This window comes from Hyla sarda, chromosome 13 (assembly GCF_029499605.1).
Source record: "Hyla sarda isolate aHylSar1 chromosome 13, aHylSar1.hap1, whole genome shotgun sequence".
Taxonomy (NCBI): Eukaryota; Metazoa; Chordata; class Amphibia; order Anura; family Hylidae; genus Hyla; species Hyla sarda.
Window position 1 is genome coordinate 44,731,136 of NC_079201.1, and position 24,103 is coordinate 44,755,238.

Sequence of the window (24,103 nt, forward strand, 5' to 3'; positions counted from 1 at the left end):
CCAAAGGGTTAACCTACACTGTCCAGCAGTGTAAGTTAACTCTTCCCTTGCTGGGCTTGCGCATAGCGCACAGCTCAGCAAGGGGTTAAGTGAGCCAGCAATGTGTATACTGTATACACATTGCAGGCTCACTGTAAGTTCTTGCTGGGCAGTAGATATACGATGTATACCTACGGCTCAGCGTCAGCTGTTCTCCTGGCTCTGTAGCCCTGAGAACAGCTGATCCCGACATTCACATAAGGACGATCGCAGCGGTGTCAGGAGAAGTAACATCCCTGGGATCTGTCCCTTACTGCAGGTACTAATACTCCCAACATGGAGCACACTCTGCTCCATGCTGGGAGCTGTAGTACCTGCATTAATAGACATGTGGCAGCGAGTGTAACTTCTGACACCCGCTGCGATCTGTCTATTAATACAGGTACTACAGTTCCCAGCATGGAGCAGAGTGTGCTCCATGTTGGGAGTATTAGTACTTGTAGTAAAGGGAAGATCACTGCGGGTATCACTCCTGACACCCGCTGCGATCCTCCAGTATAATGTATGAATGGGGCGGCCGCTCTCCTATGGTCCCCTGCACGGCCGTATATATACACATATTCCTATTTCTCACAGAGAGCTGTGATTGGCTGGAACCATTTGGCCAATCACAGCTCTGCGGGAAATATGAATATGTGTATATATACGTGAGTGCAGGGGACCATAGAAGAACAGCCGCCGCATCTGTACATTATACAAGAGGATCGCAAGGGACCCCTGCAATCTGTCAATTAGTACAGGTAACTACTACTCCCATCATGGAAGAGTGTGTTCCATGCTGGGAGTAGTAGTACTACCTAAAAAATGTTTTAAAAAAAAGTGAAAAACAAGCACACACTACATTTTCATTATTGTCGGCTACATTTTTAGTGCTTTACCCGCTCACATAAATTGATCCCTGTTTAAAAATGAATAAACATTTCATAATAAAAATGATACATTTCATTAGATACAATTTTTTCCATCACCACTGTATCTTTTTTATTATGATTTTTTTATGATACCCTACGAAATTTTTATAAAAAAGGTATCTCCATAATTTTTTAGGATCGCTAAAGTCCAAAAAAAGAATAAAAAGATTTACCGAATGTACCCGAATACCGAATGTATCCGAAAAATCAAACTATCTATATTCGTTCGTTTACGGATAACGAATGCATTTGTTATTTACAGCATCATTGTCGGGAAATAACGAATGTATTCGTTACTTTGCTATTCGTATTATCGTGGCTATTCAGGAATGTTCAAAATATGTTTTCGTGCATTCGGATCGGTCCGAATGCACGGAAACGGTAAAATTCGTTAATTTAGACATTCGTGCCGAACCGAATTGCACATGTCTACCGTTTAGTAGGGGTAAATTTTACCATGCTTAGAACTCAGCTCTGCAAGGAAGTGGACAACTATTCTAAGTTGCCTATCTCGTGGGCAGGGCGAATAGCTGCGGTTAAAATGATGCTGTTGCCCAAGATACTCTATTTTTTTAGAAATCTCCCAGTAATCATTCCTGCAACATATATAACCCAACTCCAAAAGTTACTATTAGGTTTCATTTGGGCAAACAAACGTTCTAGGGTAGGGGCTGCTCTTATGTACCAGCCCATTGACCGGGGTGGCATGGGGGTCCCCAACTTACGAGCCTATTACCAGGCCGTGATTTTAGATCAGCTTAAGAAGTGTTGGTGGCAATTGGACCCACCTCACTGGGTGGACATTGAAGCAGAGCTCCTAACTTCCCCTTCCTTGTCTCACTTTCTATGGTCTTTACGGTTTAACCCTACCTTCGCTCCCTCCTCTACTTACTCTACTGTGGCAGCAGCGGTTAGACTGTGGAGCAAAACTGATCTTTACTTGTCCCTGATCCCGCCTAGGTGTAATGATATCCCTCTAGACGCTATAGGGACCTACTTAGCTGACATTGACTTTCACACTTGGACCGTGAAGGGGCTTACACATGTGCAGAATGTATTAGGCGAGGGTGGTGTTGTTCCCTTCTCTACATTAGTCGATACTTATGATATCCCCAATAAAGACTTCTATAATTATTTAAGATTACGACACTTTCTAGACTCACTACACTGGACTGACGTGCCCCCCAGGACTCTATTTGAAAAACACTTTTATAATAGTAGCTGTTTTAGGAGGGGTATAACAGTTGGGTACACAGAAATCCTGAAATCTGCAAACAATGTACGTTTTTCATTTCAAGAGAGATGGGAGGGAGATTTATCCTGTACCTTCACCTCTGACCAGTGGGAACATGTGTTCATTTTACCCAAAAAGTTCTCCCGTTGTGTTAATCATCTTGAAGCCTCCCGTAAGCTCCTTTATAGGTGGTATTACACTCCCGCCCGTTTGGCCAAATTGTATGCATCTGTGTCACCACTGTGCTGGAGGTGTAAGAGGGAGATCGGTACTTTAATGCATGTATGGTGGACGTGCCCTCTCATCCGGCCTCTGTGGTCAGATATTCACCGCGTCCTGCAGAGCTATGTCAATGTACCGTTTATATGGGGACCTGAGATGGCTCTGCTCACCTTACATACAGAACTACTACCTACCGCCTGTGTTACTGTTATTTTTCATGTACTTACTGTCACTAGAACGGCTGTTGCTCAACATTGGAAGTCGCCTGAGCTTCCAAGTATTGCTGCCCTTAAGGCAACACTCCGGCATAACTTTACTATGGAAGGACTTATTGCCAAGAGGAAAGGACTGCCTAAACACCGTATAGACCAATGGTTTGAGTGGGCAAAAGCTCTTTAGGATTTTTCTACTTTGACCTCCTACTGATTGCATATATTGGCGCTCATGTGTGATATTATTATACCAGACGGAATTCTGTTATTGACAGTTTCTACCTTTTGTTTTCTTTTATGTCCTCCTGACTGGAGACTGCTTGTTATATACTGCAAAATTTAAATAAAGTGTTAAAAAAAAAAAAAAAAAAAAAGAATGTAATGTGTGACTCAGCACTTTTCTCGGCTTGAGCGCTCCGCCTCCATTACATTGTATAGGCTGACAATGGCCCAATGGGGTCCCGCTAGTCGCAGCGCCGACCGATGGCGCTCGAGATGCTCACCATTCTGTTCCTCGTTCCCTGATAGTTATCGGGGGACGAGGAGCAAAACGGGCATGAAGCTGCGCTGGCGGGCAAAGGGGTCCCGCTAGTCGCAGCGCTGACCTGACGGGCACAGCGGTACTGACCGATGGCGCTCGCTGGGGGCACGCGATCGATAGCGCTGGCGGGTGACATTAAACAGTAAATACAGTTAAGAGCATATGGCTTAGCTTGTGTGGCCCGATTCTGCTCTCAAAATCGGGCCACAGGAGCCAAGAGAGCTGCATGAAGCTTCGGGTTATCACAGGGAGAGGAGATCCTCTCTCCCTGTGATAACCCAAGTGAGACTGCAGTGAGGAGCGATGCGGTGACTATTAAATATGTCACGTGACACTCTCACACCTCCCCCAGCCCCCGCAGTAACCAATGGTTGGGGGCTGGTGTGCGAGTGTCAGCCTATAGAACGTAATGGAGGTGGAGCGCTCAAGCCGAGAAAAGTGCTGAGTCACACATTACATTCTATGGCAAATTGCAATCCACTGCAATGCACCGGCAGTAAAAAAAAATAAACAGGTGCATATCTTCCTTCATTCCCCCGGTGCCTCCGGTAGCTGGATCTGGCCTCCGCCGCGATCCTCTTCTCGGTTGCCGATGGTCGGGGAGTCATACTGCACTAAGGGTGACTTTTTCGGCCCCGGCAGCAGGTGCCGGTGTAGTGAAGAATTGTGTGTCTTGAAGCGTTCTCACACTGCCGCTCAGCCTATTGCCAGCCGAGTCGGGACTTCGCTGTGGCCGATGATTGGCTGAGTGCAGTATGGCTCGCCGACCACCAGCAACCTGGAAGAGGATCGCGGCGGAGGCCAGAGCCGGTTACCGGGGGCACCGGGGGAGCGAAGGAAGGTATGTACCTGTTTATTTTTTTTTTTTACTGCCGGCAGTACGGTGGACAATTTTCCAATTCTGGAGTTCTCCTTTAAGGGACGAATAGTGTGAATATACCCCACTAATGTACATTTATTTTGTGGATTAAGTGCGGACCGAGGAAATGTCATATCTGGCTATGTGGTATGAACGCAGCCTCTGTGTGAGCAACTAACGCTGTGGATTAATTAAAACTAGTGTGTTGTAGTTTATGCATAATGCACTGTGTGATCTGAGATATTGAGACTGCACTTATATCTGAAAAGGTGACGGGACTGTGCAATTGCAGATACGTTGTTTCCAGGTGTACACCTAAGTGTTATAAGAATACATAATCCTTCAGGTCAGCCTAATATCCATGTGAACTGTGTGTAGATCACAACGAGATTATTAAACAACCGGTGTGCACCAAATCGCTACCATACAAATAACGCTCTGTTACAATTCAACATTTGTGTGAACTGTAGCATACAGTGGGGCAAAAAAGTAATTAGTCAGCCACCAATTGTGCAAGTTCTCCCACTTAAAAAGATAAGAGATGTAATTTTCATCATAGGTATACCTCAACTATGAGACCTAATGAGAAAAAAATCCATTAAATCATTTGTCTGATTTTTAAAGAATTTTTTTTCAAATTATGGTGGAAAAGAAGTATTTGGTCACCTACAAACAAGCAAGATTTCTAGCTCTCTCAGACCTGTAACTTCTTTAGGAGTCTCCTCTGTCCTTCACTCGTTACCTGTATTATTGTCACCTGTTTGAGGTTGTAGACAGGTGTCTTTTATACTGATAATCAGTTTAAACAGTCACACTCCAAACTCCACTATGGCCAAGTCCAAAGAGCTGTCGAAGGACACCAGAAACAAAATTGTAGCCCTGCACCAGACTGGTTGAAATAGGGAAGCAGCTGGTGTGAAGAAATCAACTGTGGGAGCAATTATTAGAAAATGGAAGACCCACAAGACCACTGATCTCCCTCAATCTGGGGATCCACGCAAGATCTCACCCTGTGGTGTCAAAATGATCACAAGAACGGTGAGAAAAATCCCAGAACCACACGGGGGGACATAGTGAATGACCTGCAGAGAGCTGGGACCAAAGTAACAAAGGCTACCATCAGTAACACACTATGCCGCCAGGGACTCAAATCATGCAGTGCCAGATGTGTTCCCCTGCTTAAGCCAGTCTGAAGTTTGCTAGAGAGCATTTGGATGACCCAGAATAGTATTGGGAGAATGTCATATGGTCACATGAAAGCAAAGTAGAACTCTTTGGTAAAAAAAAACTCAACTCCTCGTGTTTGGAGGAGAAAAATGCTGAGTTGCATCCAAAGAACACGATACCTATTGTGAAGCATGGGGGTGGAAACATCATGCTTTGGGGCTGTTTTTCTGCAAAGGGACCAGGACGACTGATCTGTGTAAAGGAAAGAATGAATGGGGCAATTTATCATGAGATTTTGAGTGAAAACCTCCTTCCATCAGCAAGGGCATTGAAGATGAAACATGGCTGGGTCTTTCAGCATGACAATGATCCCAAATACACCGCCAGGGCAACAAAGGAGTGGCTTCTTAAGAAGCATTTCAAGGTGCTGGAGTGGCCTAGCCAGTCTCCAGATCTCAACCCCATAGAAAACCTTTTGGAGGGAGTTGAAAGTCTGTGTTGCCCAGTGACAGCCCCAAAACATCACTGCTCTAGAGGAGATCTGCATGGAGGAATGGGCCAAAATATCAGCAACAGTGTGTGAAAACCTTGTGAAGACTTACAGAAAATGTTTGACCTCTGTCATTGCCAACAAAGGGTATATAACAAAGTATTGAGATGAACTTTTGTTATTGACCAAATACTTATTTTCCACCATCATTTGTAAATGCATTCTTTAAAAATCAGACAATGTGATTTTATGGATTAATTTTTTTTCTCATTATGTCTCTCGTACAGTGGGGATCAAAAGTTTGGGCACCCAGGTAAAATGTGTATTACTGTGCATAAAGAAGCCAAGGAAAAATCTCCAAAAGGCATCAAATTACAGATTAGACATTCTTATAATATGTCAACAAAAGTTAGATTTTATTTCCATCATTTATACTTTCAAAATAGCAGGAAAAAAAAAAAAGGAGTCTGCAAAAGTTTGGGCACCCTGCAGAGTTAATATCTTGTACAGCCCCCTTTGGCAAGTATCACAGCTTGTAAATGCTTTTTGTAGCCAGCCAAGAGTCTTTCAATTCTTGTTTGAGGTATCTTAGCCCAGAAATCTCAAAGAACTGGACGACTTTTGTAAGGAAGAATGGGCAGTCTGTCACGCACTGTTCTTTTAAGGTCTATCCATATATTTTCAATTATGTTGAGGTCAGGAGGCCTCTTGATGTAATCCCCCGTGGATTTCGAGGTGTGTTTAGGATCATCCATTTGTAGAAGCCATCCTCTCTTTAACTTCAGCTTTTTCACAAATGGCGTCAAGTTAGCATCCAAAATTTGCTGAAATTTTATTGAATCCATTTTTCCTTCTACTCGTGAGATTTTCCCTGTGCCACTGGCTGCAATACAACCCAAAGCATGATTGATCCACCCCCATGCTTAACAGTTGGGCAGAGGTTCTTTTGATTAAATTCTGTTCCCCTTCTTCTCCAAACGTATCTTTGCTCATTCTGGACAAAAAGTAAAATTTTAACCTCATCGGTCCACAGAACTTTTTTCCAAAATGCATCAGGCTTGTCTATATGTTTATTTGCAAAGTTCAAAGGCTGATTTTTGTGGTGAGGACGTAGAAGAGGTTTTCTTCTGATGACTCTTCCATGAAGACCATATTTGTACAAGTATCTCTTTATAGTGGAATAGTGTACCACAACTCCAGTGTCTGCCAGATCTTTCTGGAGGGATTGTGCAGTCAAACGTAGGTTTTGAATTGTTTTTCTCACAATCCTGCGAGCTGTTCTGTCTGATATTTTTCTTGGTCTTCCAGATCTTGCTTTTAACTTCCACTGTCCCTGATGACTGCCATTTCTTAATTACTTTCCGAACAGAGGATATTGACATCTGAAAACGTTTTGCTATCTTCTTATAGCCTTCTCCAGCTTTGTGAGCGTCAACTATTTTCAGTTTCAGATTTCTAGACAACTGCTTAGAAGAACCCATGGTGCTGATTGTTGGAGCAAGGTCAGATGAGTCTGGGCATTTAAAACCTTTGAGATTGACATCACCTGGTCTTCCCAGATGATGATTGAGAACAGTCCATGACACTGGCAGGTCTCAGCTTTGCAAAGGCGGCAATGCATGCTATAAATTCTGAAGGGTGGCCAAACTTGCAGACGCCATTTTTTTGTTTTCTGTTTAAATGATGGAAATAAAATCTAACTTTTGTTGACATATATTATAGGAATGTCTAATCTGTAATGTGATGCCTTTTTGGAGATTTTTCCATCTTTCCTTGGCTTCTTTATGCACATTAATACAAATTTTTCCCTGGGGTGCCCAAACTTTTAATCCCCACTGTAGTTGAGGTATACCGATGATGAAAATTACAGGCCTCTCTCATCTTTTTAAGTGGGAGAACTTGCACAATTGGTGGCTGACTATCTTTATATAAATATGTGTAATAAATATTTTTCGCCCCACTGTATGCCGAGTACACTTAACCCTTTAACGACGGAGGTATATTTACGTCCTGCGCCGGCTCCCGCAATATGAAGCGTCGGTCCCAGCGCTCCTCAATGGCCGGGACCTGTGCGGTATTAACCCTTTAGAAGCGGCGGTCAAAGCTGACCGCCGCTTCTAAAGCGAAAGTGAAAGTATCCCGGCTAGTCAGTCGGGCTGTTCGGGACCGCCGCGTCCCGAACAGCTTGCAGGACACCGGGAGAGCCCTTACCTGCCTCGGTGTCCGATCAACGAATGACTGCTCCGTGCCTGAGATCCAGGCAGGAGCAGTCAAGCGCCGATAACTGATCACAGGCGTGTTAATACACGCCTGTGATCAGGATGAGAGATCAGTATGTGCAGTGTTATAGGTCCCTATGGGACCTATAACACTGCAAAAAAAAGTTTTAAAAAGTGTTAATAAAGGTCATTTAACCCCTTCCCTAATAAAAGTTTGAATCCCCCCCCTTTTCCCATAAAAAAAATAAGTGTAAATAAAAATAAACATATGTGGTATCGCCGCGTGCGTAAATGTCCGAACTATAAAAATATATCATTAATTAAACCGCACGGTCAATGGCGTACGCGCAAAAAAATTCAATAGTCCAAAAAAGCGTATTTTGGTCACTTTTTATACCATTAAAAAATGAATAAAAAGTGATCAAAAAGTCCGATCAAAACAAAAATCATACCGATAAAAACTTCAGATTACGGCGCAAAAAATACCGCCCTGTTCGTGGAAAAATAAAAAAGTTATAGGGGTCAGAAGATGACATTTTTAAACGTATAAATTTTCCTGCATGTAGTTATGATTTTTTCCAGAAGTACGACAAAATCAAACCTATATAAGTAGAGTATCATTTTAATCGTATGGACCTACAGAATAATGTGTCATTTTTACCAAAATATGCACTGCATAGAAACGGAAGCCCCCAAAAGTTACAAAATGGCGTTTTTTCTTCGATTTTGTCGCACAATGATTTTTTTTTGCCGTTTCGTCGTGAATTTTTGGGTAAAATGACTGATGTCACTGCAAAGTAGAATTGGTGACGCAAAAAATAAGCCATAATATGGATTTTTAGGTGGAAAATTGAAAGGGTTATTATTTTTAAAAGGTAAGGAGGAAAATACGAAAGTGCAAAAACTGAAAAACCCTGAGTCCTTAAGGGGTTAAAGGGGTATCCCAGGGATTTTTTTTTATTTGATTATGCTACGGGGACTGTAAAGTTAGTGTAGTTCATAATATAGTGTCTGTACCTGTGTGTGACGGTTTTCTCACAATTCTTCTATGATTTTCACCCCAATATTTATTTTCAACAGCATACAAAATGACTGTTGTCTCAGATTTTTCCCAGGTTGTAATGCGGCCGAGACCTGACTCACTAGTCAGCTGATGACAGGGAGCCTGTCTGCTTCAATGGGTGGGGGGATCATTTGGTGGGAGAGAGATCAATCTGCATCAGCTGTAGGCACCCTGATTGAAAACCACAGGTGTTTGGATGCAGCTCATTTATGTTTCAATGGGTGGGTTGGCTGATATGTGGGAGAAAGGAAAATGTAATTGTGGGGTTTGTAGTAAAAAAAAGAAAAGTCAAACAGGAAATACCAGTTCACAAAAAGCTAGCCACAGTGTTATGGTAATCTCACAACACAGCCATGTAGCCCCAGGACAAGCACAGATCCTTCCTAAGCATGTCCATTACTGTCTGCCAGGTACGTACTAAAATAACCTTATGGTGGATTACTAAAATCACCTTATACTTGGATGTACAAAGTGGACATTCAACTAAAGAGTGGTGAACATTCAACTAAAATGTTAAGCCGTTGAGTGGACATGACAGTGTAAGATGTGTGTGTATATTTAAATTTCAATGTTGTGTATGATATATGTTGGCAAATAAAAGCCCTAATATTTTCAAACAAAACGCAGAGACCTAATGACAGATCAATATGTAAATGTAGACTTTATACACGTCTTGTTTACAGGAAAATGTGCTAAGAAAATAAAAAAATTAGAGGTGGCGGTCAATTAGTCAAAATTTTTTTTTTTAAATGTGTGTTGTAAGCGGAAACTACCTTTTTAAGTAACAAAATTAGTGATGTTTTAATAGGTCCCCTTATTGTGTTTGAAGACTTTACTGGATTGGATTTGGGAGATCGCAAACGAAAAGTTTTTCAGTGCTTTTACTGTGGTTTTCTAATGGGGTTGTGTTCACAAAGAAAGTGGCCACTATTCGTAATGTATGGTAGGCTGAAAATCAGCCGCTCAACACCTGGTCTGAATAAAAGTATGTTCAGAATTCTACGTAAGCATTCCGAAACAATTCTGCAAATTGAATTGAGAAGGATTCTGCAGTACCATTCGGACAGCAGAATTTCCGCAGCGGGAATTCCAGTGCGGAAAGTCGACTTTCCGCATTCCGTCAAAATATGACTAGTTTAGATAACACAGAATTCCACCGCAATTTCAGCAGAATTCTGTACATAGAACTCAGTAAGGTTTCTGTTTCATGATACTCCATACTGTCTCTAGGGGCAACTGTAAACAGCCACCATCTTATTGGAAACCTAGAACTCTAACCTATTAAAGAGGTATTACAACTTAAATAAGTTATCCTCTATCGACAGGATTTGTCAGATCGTAAGGGGGGGGGGGGGGGGCAGCAGGTCTTGAACAGGAACCTGAGTGCTTTGAATGGAGAACAAGTCGTTCAAATGCACCACTGCTTTATTGTCCAAGATGACCAAGATAACCAAGTGCTGTACACTAGTATCTATGATTAATTGCAGATTGCAGTGGTTGGAAACCCCTGCGATCAGCTAGGTATCCCCTAACCTAGGGATAAGGGTTAATGGTTCAAGATGGCACAACCCTCATAATTGCTTGGACTGAGGGCACACATTGACATACAAATGCTGTACCCAGTGTCATAAGTTTTAAACTATGTTTTTATAATGAATATTAAGTTAACCATGACTCCTTTGTCTATCCAGGGCTTCCCTTTATGCCTCCTTTTTGGAGCCTAGGTTTCCATATATGCCGTTGGGGATATTCAACTTCAAATATGACTCAAGAGGTTGGGAGAAATATGAGCAAAGCAAATATGCCTTTGGTAAGGTGGTGTACAATTCCCACAAAGTTTTTTATTCTTTTTTTTTTTTATCTAGTTACTTGACCTTATTTTTATGAAAATGTAGTAATTCAGTAAGTAAACCGAGAAAACAAGTTTATAAAACACTAGTAACTCGCATGGTTAAAAACGGTTGTTCCATTTAAATGGGCCCTTTAAATACCCCCTGCAGGGTTCAAGGTCTTATGCAGAGCAGCATAGTTTAGGGCCAGATTGATGTTAAGATGTGCTTCCTTTGGTCTGGTGTTTGTGAAGACTGGAAGTAGATTCAAAAGCCAGTATAGACTACACTAGATCTCCTGCTACAGCTATCTTCTAGCGGAAAAGGAGTGCTACAGCATAGACCAGCTCTGAGTTGGAGCATTCTGCAGTCCCAGTCACTATAAGCAGGCTGAGTTCAGGGGTCTTATTACTTACTTGTCCCCTATCGTGTTACTGATTCTTCTTTTAATTACTATTTTAGTGCGGGGAGAAAAAGATACTCCTTGTATTGTTAACAAATGTGGCAAGCAGTTGTCAACTTTATATGCTGAAATATGTCTATCCAGGGTGAATTTTTGGGGGGTTTGTTGCAATATGGTGTTTCTTGTACATAAGCATATTTGCAGGTTAATTAAGGGAGGGTGGCTAAAACTTTAGAAGTTTATTAAAAATAAAGAAGCAATCAAATCTGGGCAACTGCACCACTTTTCCTCTACACAAGTTTTGATAAATTTCCATTATTGCCTCTATATAAAAGAGACAATGATTGGGACACTCTGCCAAAAGCTGATATCCCTGTAAATAAAGTTGCAAAACAAACATCTCTTCTATTTGAGAATCCCAAGTCTTTTAACCTCTTAAGAACACAGCCCATTTGGCCTTAAAGTGTACCGGTCGTTACCAAAAACTTTTTATATAATGAAAATATCAATATATGTATATTTGTAATATACATTGGTTAAAAAATGTGTATATTTTTTGGGTGAAAATATGCTGTCCCTGCAGCTATTGCCTGTGTGTCTCTGTGAGGAAACCAAATACATGAAGTATGAGCAGGTGAGTGGTTGTATTTATTATAGATAGATGTATGTATGCATGTATGATGTGTGTATGATAGATCTGTGTATGTATGATAGATATGTATGTACGTATAAAAGATGTGTGTTTGTATAAGTGTGCATACTATGGGGCAAAAAAGTATTTAGTCAGCCACCAATTGTGCATGTTCTCCCACTTAAAAAGATGAGAGCCCTGTAATTTTCAACATAGGTATACCTCAACTATGAGGTACATAATGAGAAAAAAAAATCCCTAAAATCACATTCTTATTTAAAAAAAAAAAAAATGTTTATGCAAATTATGGTGGAAAATAAGTATTTGGTCACCTACAAACAAGCAAGATTTCTGGCACTCACAGACCTGTAATTTCTTCTTTAAGAGTATTCTCTGTCCTCTACTTGTTACCTGGATCAATTGCACCTGTTTGAAGTTGTGGACAGGTGTCTTTTATACTGATGTTGAAGGACACCAGAAACACAATTGTAGACCTGCACCAGGCTGGGAAGACTGAATCTGCAATAGGCAAGCAGCTTGGTGGGAAGAAATCAACTGTGGGAGTAAAATGGAAGACATAAAAGACCACTGATAATCTCCTTTGATCTGGGGCTCCACGGAAGATCTCACCCCGTGGTGTCAAAATGATCACAAGAACGGTGAGCAAAAATCATAGAACCACACGGGGGCACCTAGTGAATGACCTTCAGAGAGCTGGGACCAAAGTAACAAAGGCTACCATCAGTAACACACTATGCTGCCAGGGACTCAAATCATGCAGTGCCAGACTACGTGTCCCCCCGATCCAGAAGATTATTGGGAGAATGTCATATGGTCAGATTAAACCAAAGTAGAACTTTTTGGTAAAAACTCAACTCGTCGTGTTTGGAGGTGAAAGAATGCTGAGTTGCATCCAAAAAACATCATACCTACTGTGAAGCATGGGAGTGGAAACATCATGCTTTGGGGCTGTTCTTCTCCTAAGCGACCAGGAAGACTGATCCGCGTAAAGGAAAGAATGAATGGGGCCACAATTAATTGTGAGATTTTGAGTGAAAACCTCCTTCCATCAGCAAGGGCATTGAAGATATATAACGTGGCTGGGTCTTTCAGCATGACAATGATCCCAAACACACCGCTCAGGCAACAAAGGAGTGACTTTTCAAGGTCCTGGAGTGGCCTAGATCTCAACCCCAAGCCTTTTGAGGGAGTTGAAAGTCTGAAACATCACTGCTCTAGAGGAGATCTGCATGGAGGAATGGGCCAAAATACCAGCAACAGTATGTGAAAACCATGTGAAGACTTACAGAAAACGTTTGACCTCCGTCAAGGGTATATACACTGCTCAAAAAAGTAAAGGGAGCACTTAAACAACACAATGTAACTCCAAGTCAATCACACTTCTGTGAAATCACACTGTCCACTCAGGAAGCAACATGGACAATCCATTTCACATGCTGTTGTGCAAATGGAACAGAAAACAGGTGGAAATTATAGGCAAGTAGCAAGACACCCCCAATAAAGGAGTGGTTCTGCAGGTGGTGACCACAGACCACTTCTCAGTTCCTATGCTTCCTGGCTGATGTTTTGGTCACTTTTGAATGCTGGCGGTGCTTTCCCTCTAGTGGTAGCATTAGACAGAGTCTACAACCCACACAAGTGGCTCAGGTAGTGCAGCTCATCCAGGATGGCATATCAATGCGAGCTGTGGCAAGAAGGTTTGCGGTGTCTGTCAGCGTAGTGTCCAGAGCATGGAGACGCTACCAGTGACAAGTTGATTAAAATGATTCTGACTGCCGATCAATATATACATTAATACTTATATCTCTTTTCAGCATTAGAAATGACATATAAATATATAGTTACCTACCCCCTTAACCCATATACCCAGCTTGCTATCTGCTCGTTACGAAGATGGAAGCCTTGGGATGACGCCAGCACGACCGAGATGAGGATTAAAAAGACAAAATATCTGACTGACAGAGAACTCTGGAATTTCCCAATAGAGGAACTTCTGCCAAGAAATTAATGGATGCTAGATATGCTAATAAATACAGACGCAAAGCTCAACTAACCAATCAAAATGTAACATGCCGATTTTGACGTCATAACTAACCGCCCTTTTTTGTCAAATGTAAAAACGAAATGTGCTTCCTTGATTAAAGCAGAACTTTCTCTCTCTGAGAACTTTCGGATAGCACTTGGCAACTATCTGAGCTTCTTGCTGAGCGAGCGTTTTTATACGAACATCCTGTCTGGTGTATATTTCTTTGTTGACACATGGCTTTATACAGCAGCAATCAATCACATTTGAAAGCCTCACCTCACACCATCCTTTACAGTTGGTGTCAGAAGTGGGATGACCGGTTCCCTGGACCACACTCGAGGGAAGAGCAAAGTCTGGGGGAGCAACAGCTTTAGCCGTCCAGGGAGATCTAGGGGCTGCTCAAACCAGGGGCTGATTAACCCCACAGAAGGCGGGAAGTCTGCTGATTTCTTTATAAATCTGTAGCTTAGCGTTATTTTTGAACGGCTCTCTGAAAGCTCATCAGATGGTCTTTGTCGAACCTCTAAGACAAACCCTAGCGGCAGGGAATCTTTCGGCTGTGTGGTCTAATTTTCAGAGGAGTTCTGAGTATCAGCTCACAAAGCTAGCATTCCAAAACAAAGTAAAAAGCACTGTTTAATAAGATTCCTTCTGATTTTTGAGCTTTAGGAAATCAAACAGACATTCTAGATTCAGACAATGTTTTGCTTGGATTTAGATTTTTGACATTTTTAGATCTACTCAGTGGATACGATCAAGGGAATTAAAAGTGCCGTCGATTTTTGGAGATTTTTTCCTATTTTTCTCTGGTATCAGGAATGTGCATCTGGTAAATTTTTTCGTGGGGTACTTTTGATATATTTTTGTATTATATCAATCAAGTAAACTTTTGTACTGTTGGTTACATAGTTAGTATGGTTGAAAAAAGACATACGTGCATCAAGTCCAACCAGAGAATTGAAGGGAAGGGTGTAAGGGGATAAGGGAAAGGGATGTAGTTTTATAATTCTGCATAAGCATTAATGTTATTTTGTTTCAGGAATGTATCTAACCCTGTTTTAAAGATGTTAAGTGTTCCTGCTGTGACTAGTTCCTGAGGTAGACCGTTCCATAAATTCACAGTCCTCACGGTAAAGAAGGCGTGTCGCCCCTTTAGACTAAACCTTTATTTCTCCAGACGGAGGGAGTGCCCCCTCGTCCTTTGGTTTAACCTGGAACAGTTTTTCTCCATATTTTTTGTATGGGCCATTTATATACTTATATAAGTTTATCATATCCCCGCTTAAACGCCTCTTCTCAAGACTAAACAATTGTAACTCCTTTAATCGCTCCTCATAGCTAAGATGTTCCATGCCCCATATTAGTTTAGTCGTGCGTCTCTGCACCCTTTCCAACTCCGCAGTGTCCCTTTTATGAATAATAAAAATGGTTACTGAATTGAGGGAGAGATATGATTGTACCAGTTCAGTAGATGTGCCAGAATGCAACTTTTTGTACTGCTGAGGTAATTCCAGTTCAGTAGATGTACCAAGTGATAACTTTTGTGTATGGTACTGCTGGTAGTCCAGTCCGGTATACTTTCATTGTATCCTTGGTAGATTTTTAGTGTACTGCTGATATTTATATTGTTTTATATTTTTATTTTTGTTTTCATTTTTAATATATATCAGTTCAGTATACTTTTGTACCAGAAGATTAGCATCAGGAGGCAAACTTTGGTTGCTGAACACCAATTTGTGTATGGCCAATCCACTGAAAGATATAAATGCCCCACCTTGTACTGCCACAGCACCTCCATATACTGCAAAAATGGAATCCTCCAAAATGCATCGGCCCCACTATATCCCATTCTACCTTCTTCTACCGGTGGCCATGTTGCTGCTCCCACTTCCTGTGCTGGCAGCCATCTTGGTCTACCAGGAAGTAGTGCTACACCCCCTTCTCTGCTGTCAGCCATCTTGATCTACCAGGAAGTACTGCTACACCCACTTCCTCTGCTGTCAGCCATCTTGACTCGCCCAATCTACCTACTCCCTGTAATGGGCCCTCATCCTGTACACCCAAACAGAGTGCTCAAGCACTTGATCTCTTTCCGGTTATGACTCAGGATGGGGATTACTTTGTACCCGGTGACCAGATCACTGGCCTATACTCAAATCAAACCAAGACACTCCCAGCCCAGCCCCCACCAGAAAGCCCTATATTTGATTCTGCTAATAAATTGCTGGGCCTCGCCAAGAAGTCATACCTCTCTGCCTAGTGAAGACAGTCCTTCAGCCCAAGATGAACCCCATGCAGTTTCTGTCTCCTACCAATGATCATCCTCCTCAGTCTCCTATCACTGATCATCATAATCATGATCAGTCCCCAGGAAATATACCACTTTAACCTGTTAATACATAGAAACATAGAATGTGTCGGCAGATAAGAACCATTTGGCCCATCTAGTCTGCCCAATAATCTGAATCCTATCAATAGTCCCTGGCCCTATCCTATATTGAGTATAGCCTTATGCTTATCCCATGCATGTTTAAACTCCTTTACTGTATTTGCAGAGACCACTTCTGAAGTAAGGCTATTCCATTCATCCACTACTCTCTCAGTAAAGTAATACTTCCTCATATTACTTTTAAACCTTTGCCCCTCTAATAATATACAATCACACCTACTTTGGTGCAATTTCATGAGCCTCCCAATACCTCAAACAGTAACATATACCAAATCATTAGACCAAGTATGGTGTCTGAAAATTTTCAACTGGCCCTTGAAACAAAAATCTGGAAGAACACCTTATTCCGGAATGGCATGGATTCCATGGAAACCCAGCGAGTGCAAGCTATAGTTAACCCTGCAAATTCATATCTTCAACATAATGATGGCCGTGCTGCTGACCTAGTGCATGCAGGGGGGCCTAGTATACAGCATGACTCTGATCTGTTGGTACTACAACAAGGGCCCATTTCAACCTCCCAACCGGCCATTACAGGCTCTGGAACACTGCCTTGCAACATGAGAATACATGTTGTTGGTCCCAGATATTCCTCTGCCCAATATGATGCCTGCATAAGGCAGCTTCAGTTCGCAATACACCGCATTCTTTATTTTGCTGGAAAGAAAGGTCTGATTTCTTCCTGACATCTGTGCCAATGCAATAGTGTCCAGTATTAAGAATCACAAGCCAGTACCAACATTGCAAGAAATTAGGCTTATCTCTAAAACATACGAAACAGTCCAAGCTCTGGTGGATGCTGTCAACTTGCTCAAGAAACCTAACCTCTTGGGTAAACACCCAATGCCACATGATGAGTCGGATACCTGCAACATGGCTTACCCAGATCCACTCCATCTAAACTCTTGCCCATACAGCCTGATAATTCCAGAAATCTCCTGCATGGTTTTGGTGAATCCAGTCCACCGCAAACTATGCCAATACCACTTACATATAGTGGTGGAAATAATGGGTCTGAAAAACCCTCTTTCAGAGACTCTTTATAAATATGTTCTGTTTACCCCCGTGCAAGTAAATAATCCTGTAACCCATCTCCCTGACCCAGAGAAACAGCCAATGCATTTATATAGAAGAATCAAGCAAATCCAACAAGCCTATTCATCAGTATGGAAGGATTTATATAATCTAGTCTCTATCAGAACTGGAGACTCCTTCTGGCCTATCATTTCCACCAGTCTTGATAGCTCTGCTATTGTGGACGAGGAGACATACTCCTCTGGAATGGAATTCTGTCGACAACTACAAGCCTGGGCCAGAGACAGACTAGCTTCAAGCTCGACCAATTTCTCTGATGCCTCTCAGGAACCTACGGAATTGGCTGAAAAGTTTTTCTCCAGACTACTTAATCTGTTCCAGGATCAAGGTTATGACCTAGGAAGCAAATTCCATAAGACTTTCTTCATTAGCTCCTTTGTTACTGGCCTCCATGATGCTACCAAGAAAAGGCTTATGGACACTAGGCCTGAATATGTGGAACTTGAACCGAAGCAGCTCTTACTCATTGTCAAAGCTATTGAAAACCAAACTGGAGTGGCACCTACTAAGAAGAGCTCTGATGTGTCAATCTGTCAAAATGCACCGTTGATGCTTAATACTACAGCACAATACCCGGTTCAGAATTATGTCCCTCAGTTCCGAATCGTTCCTGCTCAGTACAGTGTTCCGAATTATGCCCTTCGAAGACCACCCGGCACAACCATCATCTGTTACAGATGTGGTAAACTCAGACATGTCAAGCGAAACTGCAGAACCAGACTTCCTCCCTCCAACTACCGAATGGATTCAGCCACTGCAAGGCCAATTATGTCACAAAACCATTATAATATGGACCAACAACAATCTGGACCCCTCTCTGGACACCCAAACCACTTCAGGATGAATCAACAATGGAGACCCGACAACAGAATGACTCAACAGAATCTAGCTAATATTGTCTCATAGAAATGATCAAGAATCTGGATCTGAGAATAATCCTCACTCCTCCTACAATCGTCCTCTATAGGACAATGGCAAACCTGTGCCGACACTGACCTCTCTCTTCTCAAGCCTTATCCACCTGTCTGAATCCATGGGTTGGAGCCCATCATAATGTGACTTTACTTAAATACTTGGATGACCTTCTACTCTGTGCCACATTGCAAGATGTGTGCCACCACTTCAGTTGATCTACTATCTTTCCTTGCTTCAATCAACTGCAAGGTGTCCCTTGAAAAAGTTCAATGGACACAACAAAAAGTAGTCCTCGTAGGACATTGTATCTCTCAAGGTGTTAAACACCTGACGGAATACAGGAAGCAAGCCATACAAGAAATTCCTATACCTACAACTGTCAAGCAACTACAGGCTTTTCTTGGTATGATCACATACTGCCGACAATGGATTCCAGATGCCTCGGTACTGATGCAACCTCTGTGTATGATATCATTCCAACTATAGCACAGAAGCAACCACTTTCATGGGAAGCTATACAGTGTTTGAGCCGCCTAAAAGACCTTCTCATGTCCGCTCCAGCACTTGGCATCTCGAACTGTGAACTACCATTTTATCTGTGTGTCTCTGAAACAAAGGGCCATGCCTCTGGAGTCCTTGCACAAAAACATGGAGACAAATTGAGACCTTTGGGATACTACTCATGCAGACTAGATCCTGTTGCACGAACTGCACCCACCTGCCATCAAGCTGTGATAGCAGCTAATGACCTTTTGGACAAGACCTCGAACATCATTCTTGGACATTCTATCATTATTCTCGCTCCACATGATCTGAGAGCTATTTTAACTCCAATGCCAAAGAAATCCACTTTCTCTACAAAGACAAGTGAGGCTTCAATGCTCTTTTATTTCCGGATAATGTCACTCTTCAAAGATGCACAATCCTGAATCCAGCTACCCGGCTTCCTCTCTCTCGAGGGTGGGGATGATGAAGAAAAAGAAACTGAACAAAATGATGAAGACCTCGGTGACCCTGAGCACAATTGTTTAGAGGTTATGGAAATGGAGACATAACATTTACTAATGGTCCAAGAAACACCATTGGACAATGCAACCTTTACTCTCTACACAGGCTGGTCCAGATATGCTGATGAAAGGGACAACTTCCACTCAGGATACTCTCAGGATACTCAGTAGTAAGCCCATTCGAAGTTCTGTGGGCAAGACTTCTCCCTTCCCGTGTTTCAGCACAAGAAGCAGAACTCATTACCTTAGCTGAAGCCTGCTGCATCTCGGAAGGACAAACCGCCAACGTCTACACAGACTCCGCCTATGGGCATGGAGTGGCTCTGGAGTTCGGATTGAAATGGGCCCTAAGGGGGTACATGACTGCAAATGGAACCCCTATAAAGAACTTTGAAGTTGTCAAGACCATGATTGAAGCCTTAAAATTGCCTAAAGAAGTGGCAATTGTCAAAGTCAAAATGCACGTAAGATTGGACTCTGAGGAAGCCAAAGGTAATTTCTTGGCAGACCAAGCAGCTTAAGAAGCTGCAATACTGCATCTGGCTGGAGAGGAAGCAGGGGTATACGTAGGGGCAAGAAAACTGAAGAAGGAATCGGAAGAATCACAGGAGGAAAATGAAAACCCTGGACTCAAGACACTGAAACCGTTCCAGACTCAAGCCTTGGACAAGGAAAAGAGTATTTGGGAGAAAAAAGAAGCTGAACTCAACCAAAACCAAATGATCACTTCTATGAATAAAATCTACCTTGCACCAGGAATAACGACACCAGTTGAACAATGTCAAGGGATGTGACATTTGCAACACCTGTAACCCTGGAAGAACAGACGTTACTCCAAAGAAACATTTGGCCAAACCTTGCTATCCATTTCAGAGGATCCAGATTGACCGCATGCAATTGCCCAAAAGTGGAAAGTTGAGTACGTGCTAGTAGCAGTGGACATGTTCTCATGATGGCCAGAAACTTACCCGGTCACTAATATTACAGCAAAGACTACTGTAAAGAAACTACTAACAGAGCTGGTATGCAGATTTGGAGTCCCTGAAGTAATTGAAAGCGACCAAGGACCGACTTCCATTGCAGATATTACAAGAGAACTTTGGAAAATGGTGGGAGCAGACCTCGGACTCCATATCCCATATCATCCCCAGAGCAGTGGAAAAGTTGAAAGACTGGCACCCTAGAGAACAAAATCCTAAAAGCCAGTAGAGAACTGTCCCTTCTATGGCCAGAAGTGCTGCCCCATAGCCATGTATTATATTAGAAACACACCCTGACAACAAACAGGCCTAACCCCATATGAGACACTCTTTGGGGGGGGGGGGGGGGGTCCCTAAGCTAGGATGTTACTACCCTAAGCAGCTTAGTGCAGGAAATGATAGTTTGGTAATGTTTATCACACTGGGTCTGGAATGGAAAAGTAAACTGCAACATGGTACTCTCAGTTCATTACACAGACGCTGAACCAGGAAGTCACAATCTGCAGCCCAGAAAGTTTGTCCTTGTGAAAAGACACGTGAGGGGGCTGCTGGAACTTAGATTTGAAGGCCCTTATCAGGTTCTACTGACAACTTCGGTGAAACTGGAAGGAAAATCCACATGGATACACGTCTCACACTGCAAAGAGGGTTCCTACACCATGCTCCTGATACATATCCTTTTTCGTATAAGTGGAGTGCAAACCCAGCAACCCAATCCTACTGGACCGACTTGACAATGACCCAAGAGTTTTCCCACGTTTTGGTATAACTCTTCCAGTGCCCAAATGGCTACCTTTTGAATTTGACTACTGTGATATAGTGAATTGTCCTGAGTTGCCAAAACAATGTCTTATATATTGAATTTTCATCCCCATACATATGTGTGACAGATGACTACTGGGGGAACTAATGTGACTATTGGGGAGCAGTAGGATGGAACACAGGGACTGACTGGGACAATAGATCACAGAGTGCCAATAGAAGAAAAGACAATACCGACAAGTCTCTACTATAGAGAATGACACTAAATCGGGCTCCTGTAAGGACAATGGGAAAACTGGTTCTAGTATGCCTCTTACGATCAAGATAGAAAACCCCGGCCTACAAGATCAGGGGGAATATATTCTGGGATTGTACATGGTAGGACACTTGAGTGGAAATTGGGGAGAATTCAGGCTAATAGACATGGCCATTTCAAATGAGTTTAAAGATCAGTCAAGATCAATAATAAATGCCATACTGCAACATGCCCAGGTTTTTAAAGATCAAATGGTGACTACTGCAGACCCCTCAAATGTTAAGGTTACAAAGGCCATAAAGAAACTAGAGGATGGATAAGATGTATGATTGCAGGTGACCCACCACTGGGGACCCCCGCGATCTCGGTTCAGCCTCCGGTGATGTGAAGTTTCTTGAAGAGAACTGTGTCCCGAACAGCTGATAGAAATGCTGAGTCAGCACAGGCACTGGGATTGATTGGCTGAGGGCACACACCCACCCCATACTATTGGTTGTTGGGAGGGTGTGCAGTCTCGCTCTCCTCACTACAGTATGTTTCTGCCTTGCTGCCTGGACTCAGTTATCTGCAACCCCTCCAGTCTCATGTACTCAGCCTTTTCCCAGCTTTTCCCTTTTCCATAGCTTTTTCCAATGTCTGTGCTTGCTCTGGCTGCTCCCCTCTCATGTACTCAGCTTTTCCCGATCTCTGTGCTCGCTCTCTGGCAGCTGTCAGAGCAGTTCTCTGAAACCCCTTCCGCTCTCATGTACTCAGCTTTTTCCCAGCTTTTCCTGCTCTCTGTGCTTGCTCTCTGGCAGCTGCCTGGACACAGTTCTCTGCAACCCTTCCGCTCTCATGTACTCAGCTTTTCCCAATCTCTGTGCTCCGCTCTCATGTACTCAGCTTTTCCCCAGATTTTCCTGATCTCTGTGCTCGCTCTGGCAGCTGTAAGAGCAGAGAGATCAGGGGAACATTTCTTTTCAGCATTTTCTTTAACCCAAAAAATTGAAAATGTAGCATTTTTCTAACTTTGAAGCTCTCTGCTTGTAAGGAAATTGACATTCCAAATAAATTATATATTGATTCACATATGTTTCCATAATAAAGTTGACATGTTTTTACTTTTGGGAGACATCAGAGGGCTATATAAGTATATAAGCAAATTTCCAATTTTTCACAAAATTTTCAGAAGCGGAATTTTTCAGGGACCAGTTCAGTTTTGAAGTGGATTTGAAGGGCCTTCATATTAGAAATACCCCACAAATTACCCCATTATAAAAACTGCACCCCCCCTCCCCCAAAGTATTCAAAATTACATTCAGTAAATGTGTTAACCCTTTAGGAGTTTCACATGGAATAGCAGCAAAGTGAAGGAGAATTCAAAATTTTCATTTTTTTTTACACTCTCATGTTCTTGTAGACCCAGTTTTTGAATTTTTACATGGGGTAAAAGGAGAGAAATATTCCTAAAATTTGTAACCCAATTTCTCTCGAGTAAGGAAATATCTCATATGTGTATGTCAGGTGCTCTGTGGGTGCACTAGAAGGGAAGGAGCAACAAGGGGATTTTGGAGTGAGTTTTTCTGAAATGGTTTTTGGGGGGCATGTCCTATTTAGGAAGCCCCTATGGTGCCAGGACAGCAAAAAAAAAAAAAACACATTGCATACTATTTTGGAAACTATACCCCTCAATGAACGTAACAAGGGGTACAATGAGCCTTAACACCTCACAGGTGTTTGACGACTTTTCATTAACCTCTTAAGGACGCAGGGCGTATGAATACGCCCTGCATTCTGAGTCCTTAAGGACGCAGGGCGTATCCATACGCCCGTGGGAATTCCGGTCCCCACCGCTAGCCGGTTGGGGACCGGAGCCGGATGCCTGCTGAAATCATTCAGCAGGCATCCCGGCATATCGCCCAGGGGGGTCATTATGCCCCCCCATGTCGGCGATGGCCGCAGATCGCTGGACAATTCAGTGACCCGGTATTTACTGGCTGATCGGGGCCGTCTCTGACGGCCCCGAACAGCCAGAGGCTACAGGGGTGAGGTGGCACTGGTGCCACCTCACGATCGCCCTGATTCGTCGGCCAGATTACCGGCCGACCAATCAGGGCGCCTGCTGCGGGTGTCACTCCCGCACCCGCTCCGCCCCTCTTCCGGAGGACGTGAGCGGGTGCGGGAAGACTACCCCGGGTGCTGGCCCAATCCCCGGCGTCCATGTTGGGATCGGGGCCCCAGGAGCGGCGGCGGTGGCGAGGGACAGTCCTGCGATGGAGCAGCAGCAGGAGGTGAGTTACAGCCTCCTGCTGTTGCTTAGCAACAGCTCCCAGCATGCAAAAAGGGCATGCTGGGAGCTGTAGTTATGCAACAGCAGGAGGCAGATCACCACAACTCCCAGCATTCCCTTATGGGCATGCTGGGACTTATGATTTTGCAACAGCTGGAGGCACATTTTTTCTATGGAAAAGTGTACCTTCAGCTGTTGTATAACTACAACTCCCAGCTTGCACAAACAGCTAAAGTGCATGCTGGGAGTTGTAGTGGTGCATCTGCTGGTTGCATAACTACAACTCCCAGCATGCCCGTTGGCTGTCGGTGACTGCCGAGAGTTGTAGTTTTGCAACAGCTGAAGGCACACTGGTTGTGAAACCCATATATTTTTTTTTTACCTAACTCAGTGTTTCACGACCGGTGTGCCTCCAGCTGTTGCAAGCTACAACTCCCAGCAGTCACCTTACACCATGCACCGTACATGCTGGGAGTTGTAATTTTGCAACAGCTGGAGGCACA

General features: G+C 43.0%; 1 protein-coding gene across 3 annotated transcripts in view; it reads left to right on the forward strand.

The window, feature by feature from the left end:
* LOC130297283 (lysosomal alpha-glucosidase-like) overlaps window positions 1–24,103 on the forward strand; it is a 260,565-nt gene that overhangs the window by 120,953 nt on the left and 115,509 nt on the right. For all 3 annotated transcript variants that reach the window (XM_056549592.1, XM_056549593.1, XM_056549594.1), the window contains one exon: window positions 10,649–10,767. In XM_056549592.1, the coding sequence (XP_056405567.1) occupies window positions 10,649–10,767 (119 nt within the window). The remainder of the gene's footprint in view (window positions 1–10,648; window positions 10,768–24,103) is intronic.